Source organism: Chiloscyllium plagiosum, chromosome 48 (assembly GCF_004010195.1).
Source record: "Chiloscyllium plagiosum isolate BGI_BamShark_2017 chromosome 48, ASM401019v2, whole genome shotgun sequence".
Classification (NCBI taxonomy): domain Eukaryota; kingdom Metazoa; phylum Chordata; class Chondrichthyes; order Orectolobiformes; family Hemiscylliidae; genus Chiloscyllium; species Chiloscyllium plagiosum.
In genome coordinates, this window is record NC_057757.1 from 2547598 (window position 1) to 2553440 (window position 5843).

At 46.3% G+C, this 5843-nt stretch overlaps 1 protein-coding gene across 1 annotated transcript in view; it reads left to right on the forward strand.

The window, feature by feature from the left end:
* Positions 1 to 5843, forward strand: part of trappc14 (trafficking protein particle complex subunit 14) — a 52162-nt gene that overhangs the window by 21727 nt on the left and 24592 nt on the right. Inside the window, exon 2 of the mRNA XM_043683625.1 lies at positions 5405 to 5564. Within this exon, the coding sequence (XP_043539560.1) occupies positions 5405 to 5564 (160 nt within the window). The remainder of the gene's footprint in view (positions 1 to 5404; positions 5565 to 5843) is intronic.

Genomic DNA, 5843 nt, shown 5'->3' on the forward strand with positions numbered 1-5843 from the left:
TGTGGTTCTGTTCGCCGAGCTGGGAGTTTTTGTTGCAAACGTTTCGTCCCTTGGCTAGGCGACATCATCAGTGCTTGGGAGCCTGCTGCGAAGCGCTTCTTTGATGTTTCCTCCGGTGTTTATAGTGGTTTGTCCCTGCCGCTTCCGGTTGTCAGTTTCAGCTGTCCGCTGTAGTGGTTGGTATATTGGGTCCAGGTCTATGTGTTTGTTGATGGAGTTTGTGGATGAATGCCATGCCTCTAGGAATTCTCTGGCTGTTCTCTTTCTGGCTTGCCCTATGATAGTAGTGTTGTCCCAGTCGAATTCATGTTGCTTGTTGTCTGCGTGTGTGGCTACTAAGGATAGCTGGTCGTGTCGTTTCGTGGCTAGCTGATGTTCATGTATGCAGATCAACATACATGTTGATCCCTAAACGTTGTAACTGTACCTGCATCCACCACTTCCTCAGGAAGTTTGTTCCACACACGAACCACCTGTGGCTACTAAGGATAGCTGGTCGTATCGTTTCGTGGCTAGTTGATGTTCATGTATGCGGATCAACATACATGTTGATTCCTAAACGTTGTAACTGTACCTGCATCCACCACTTCCTCAGGAAGTTTGTTCCACACACGAACCACCCCCATGTAAAATAAATATAGCCCCTCGTGTCTTTTTTTAAATCTCTCCCTTCTCACCTTAAAAATATACCCTGAATCTTGAAATCCCACACCCTAGGGAAAAGACACCTGCCATTTAGCTTATCTATACCCCTCATGGTTTTATTTTATTTGGTTTAAAAAAAACAGAAAGATCAGAGCAGGAGTCGGCCATTTTGAGCTTGCTCTGCCGTTCCGTGAGACCATGGGTGAACTTCTAACACAGTACATTGTTCGAGCTTCCTCCCTGTATCCTTTCGCCCTAAGAACTATATTTATCACCACCTTGAAAGCATTCCATGGTTTGGTCTCCACTTCCTGTGGCAGAGGATTCCACAGGCTCCCCACTCTCTGGATGAAGGCATTTCATCCCCTCTGACGCCTGCTTCTGCACTTCCCGGTTATCAGGAACATCCTGCATTTAACCTATCTAGCCCTGTTAGAACGTTATAGGTTTCTATGAGAACTCCCTCGGTTTTCTGAACCCCGGTGAATATAGTCCGAACCGATCCAGTCTCTCGTCCTGTGTCAGTCCTGCCATCCCAGGAATCAGTCTGCGAAACCTTCGCTGCATTCCTTCCCTTGCCAGAGCATCCTCCTTCAGATAACTGCTCCCAGTATTCCACGTTGGATCTCACTAAGGTCCAGTACAATAGCAGCACGATATCCCTGCTCCAATATGCAAATCCTCTTGCTACGAAGGCTACCATAAAGTATACCACTTTCAGTGGCTGCTGTACAAAGGTCTTGTTGCACCTTCCTGTTTCTCAGTCACGTAAGAATCTGCCTTCCTGTTTTTTGCTACCAAAGTGGATAACCTCACATTTTGTTTGGTGGACAGATTCACAAGGCCGGCAGTGTGCCGGGCTTCCCCTGAGAGAGCCCTATTTCCGCAGGTGCTTTCGATTTGCCTTGCTTTGCAGGCCTCAAGGGGAATTCATTCATCGGCACAGAACAGTGAATGCCGATGGACAGATTAACCCCAGGAGCCAGCGCCACGTATAATGTGGGACAACATCTCGAAGCCTCCCCAACTTACTTTGCCTGGTTATCGGTCAGTTCATGAAACCTCCGGCCTCTCGATATTGTAGCGAGGCCAAAACTGCTGTAATGTTGCGAGGAAGTGGGACAGGTCAGAAAAGAAAGCACGCTGTAGGTGTGGAGACTTTAGGTAATTGATAAACTTCTCCCTGCCTCCAATTGGCCCTGTGTTTTGGGGGATAAGTGTAAGGGAGATGTGCGTGGAAAGTTCTTTACGCAGAGGGTGGTGGGTGCCTGGAATGCGTTGCCAGCAGAGTTGGTAGGGGCAGGCACAATAGCGTCATGTATCTAGACAGATACCTGTATAGGCAGGGAACAGAGGGATACAGATCCTTAGAAAATAGGCAGCAGGTTTAGATAGAGGATTTGGATCGGCACAGGCTTGGAGGGCTGAAGGGCCTGTTCCTGTGCTGGAATCTTCTTTGTGCTTTGTGGTTTCCCTAATTTGTACACTTTTGGAAAGGCTGTAATGGGATCCTTTTTGAGAGCACATATAAATCAGAGAGACCGAGGGATTCAGGTACATAATTCTTGGATGTTTGTGTCACATGTAGAGAGGGTGGTTAAGAGGACATTGAGCACGCTTGCCTTCGTTGCTCAGCCCTTTGCATATAGGAGGTGGGATGTCATGTTGAGGTTGTACAGGACATTGGTGAGGCCTCTTCTGGAGAACTGTCTCCAGTTCTGGTCGCCCTGTTAAAAGAAAGACAATATTAAACCGGAGAGGGTTCAGAAAAGATTTACCAGGATGTCACTGGGACTGGAGTGTTTGAGATATAAAATTGGACTGGAAAGACTGGAAACTTGTTCACTGGAGCATAGGAGGTTGAGGGATGACTTGATAAAGTCATGAGAGGCGCAGATAAGATGAATAACAAAAGTCTTTTCCCTAGGGTGGAAAGTTCAAAACTGAGTGGCCTATTTTTAAGGTGAGAGGAGAAAGATTTAAAAAGGACGTGAGGGGTGACTGTTTTTTACACAGCGAGAGGTTTGTATGTAGACTGAACCGTCGGAGAAAGTGGTGGATGTGGGGACAGTTGCAACGTTTAAAAGACATTTGAATAGGGAAGGTTCGGAGGGAGATGGGCCAGGAGCAGGCAGGTGCGCCTAGTTTAGTTTGGGATTATGGTCGGCACAGACTGGTTGGGCCGAAGGGTCTGTGTTTCCGTGCTGTGTTACTCTAAATGATCATATTGGTAAAATCTAATCTATCAGAAAGGTAAGTTTCATTTGCTTAGCACTGTCGGGAGTTTTTGGGAGTTGGGCTGTTGTTGCTCGGCAAGCAAGCCAAGACAGTGGTTTCCAGTGGACCAAACTGTTTTGGTATTGGTTAAGGGTGGGGGGAGAAAACGAAGTGGGAAGTGGAATGTTGGCCTGAACACGAGAAATTATGACTCTCCACCTGTTGCCATAGGGATGCGATTTGGCAGGCCAGGTCCGGGTTTAATATCCTGTCCCAAGCCTGGCATCTCAATAGCACAGCCCTGAATCAGACTGGAAGGAATTGTATATGAGGGGCTCCTGCTGTGGGACTCAAACCCAGCATTTGTCAGCTTCATTACCCTGTGAAGCACTTTGGAAATGTCCTGAGGTAGTCTGGAAATGCGAGTTTGATTCCTTTTCCCTTTGCTGAAGCAGTTGAGTTTTTGTTGTTGTAGGTGTTCATCTTGGAGGTTGTGTATGGAATGTCAGAATGCTAAAGCATAGCAGAAAGGTATTTATCCCAGCCTCCCTGCTGACACTTCAACAGAGCCATCCGATTCATCCCACTCCTGTGTTCTTTCTCTTCAGCCCTGTAAATATGCTGGAAACCATGTCACTCCAGCAGGTTTTGAGCAGATTTGTAGCTCACATTGAAGTTCTGGATGTAGGTTTGCTCGCTGAGCTGGAAGGTTCGTTTTCAGACATTTCGTCACCATATTGGGTAACATCTTCAGTGAGCCTCCGGGTGAAGCACTGGTGGCAAGGCCCGCTTTCTATTTATGTTAGGTTTCCTTGGGCAGGTAATGTCACTTCCTTTGGTGACGCCATTTCCTATGGTGACATCATTTCCGGTTCTTTTTGTCAGGAGGTGGTAAATGGGTTCCAAGTCAATGTGTTGTTGACAGAGTTCCAGCTGGAATGCCATGTTTCTAGGAATTCTTATGTGTGCCTCTGTTTGGCTTGTCCTAGGATGGAGGTGTTGTCCCAGTCGAAGTGGTGTCCTTTCTCATGCGTATGTAAGGATACTAGTGAGAGAGAGTCATGTCGTTTTGTGACTAGTTGATGTTCATGTATTCTGGTGGCTAGTTTTCTGCCTATTTGTCCAATATAGTGTTTGTTACAGTTCTTGCATGGTATTTTGTAAATGACATTAGTTTTGTTTGTCTGTATAGAGTCTTTCAAGTTCATGAGCTGCTGTTTTAGTGTGTTGGTGGGTTTGTGGGCTACCATGATGCTAAGGGGTCTGAGTAGTCTGGTAGTCATTTCAGTCTGACCACATACTGAACTACAGAAGCAATCATCCCAACACCCACAAACAAAGTTGTATTAGAACATTATTTCAATGAGTCACCACACACTGCAGCACACAGGAACTACAAAGAGCAGAGGAAAATCACCTATACAGCGTATTCAAAAAGAACAGGTAACTAATGAACACAGTCCGCTGATTTCTCTCAGCAACAAACCCAAACAAGCAGACAAAACACGTCCAGAAACCCTAGCCACTCTCCCCTACATCGAAGATATCTCGGAAATGACTGCCAGACTCCTCAGACCCCTTGGCATCATGGTAACCCACAAACCCATCAACACACTAAAACAGCTGCTAATGAACTTGAAAGACTCTATACAGACAACAAACAAAGCTAACTTCATTTACAAAATACTGTGCAGGAACTGTAACAAACACTACATTGGAGACAGACAGGCAGAAAACTAGCCACCAGGATACATGAACATCAACTAGCCACAAAACGACATGACCCACTATCACTGGTATCCTCACATACAGATGAGGAAGGACACCACTTCGACTGGGACAACACATCCATCCTAGGACAAGCCAAACAGAGACACTCATGAAAATTCCTAGAAGCATGGCATTCCAACTGGAACTCTATCGACAAACACATCGAGTTAGTCCCCATCTACCACCCCAAGAAAAAGAACAGGAAGTGACTTCACCGCAGGAAATAACATCACCACAGGAAATGACATCACCAACCCAAACATATAAATGGAAAGCAGGAATTTTCAGCATTGCTTCGCCTGAGGCCCACTGAAGATGGTACCTAGTAGGGTAATGAAACGTCTGGAAATGAGCCTATCAGCTCAGTGAGCAAACCTACATCCATCGTGTCATGCTTCCCAAGCTTTTTGTCTTGCATTCATCAGGACAAATGCACGAATGCCAATTTTTAAATGATTGCAACAGTGTAACTTCTTGTCATCAGGGAAAGCGTAAGAAGCAGATTTTATCAAATTGCAGAGCAGTTTTGAGGGCACCCTCCTCCTAATTTATGAGTATTCGACGTGCAAATTGTTTGAAGTTTGGCATTCTTGCACATGTCCTGATGAACGCAAGACTGAAAGCTTCAGTCATGTTTTCAGCCACATTCAAGAGTTCTGTGCTGCAGAATGACGTCTGAATGTCTTTCCATGATGCCCTTGCTGTGGTACAGAATTGACAGCATGCCTTGTGGGGCCCGTGTATCTGAGTTTCTGTTTCTCTTGTTCTCCAGGCTACAGTGGAGGAGCCGATAATTCACAACGATGAAGTTATCTTTCCGCTGTCAGTGGCTCTGGACAAGCTTCCGGTGGGAACCATAAAGGCAAAGGTGAGAGACTTAATTGTCTGCGAGATGGGTGCGTGTCAGAGCCAGCCCCTCTTTCTGAATATATGCAGGTCTCGCACTCACTCCTCAGAAATGTATCCCCCCCCCACCAGCACAGTTCAGGGGCTGGTTGTAGAACTGGTCTATACCTGTCCAGAATAGAGTGGAAACTGCTGAAAATGTGTTGCTGGAAAAGCTCAGCAGGTCAGGCAGCATCCAAGGAACAGGAGAATCGACGTTTTGGGCATAAGCCCTTCAGGAATGAGGAAAGTGTGTCCAGCAGGCTAAGATAAAAGGTAGGGAGGAGGGACTTGGGGGAGGGGCGTTGGAAATGCGATAGGTGGAA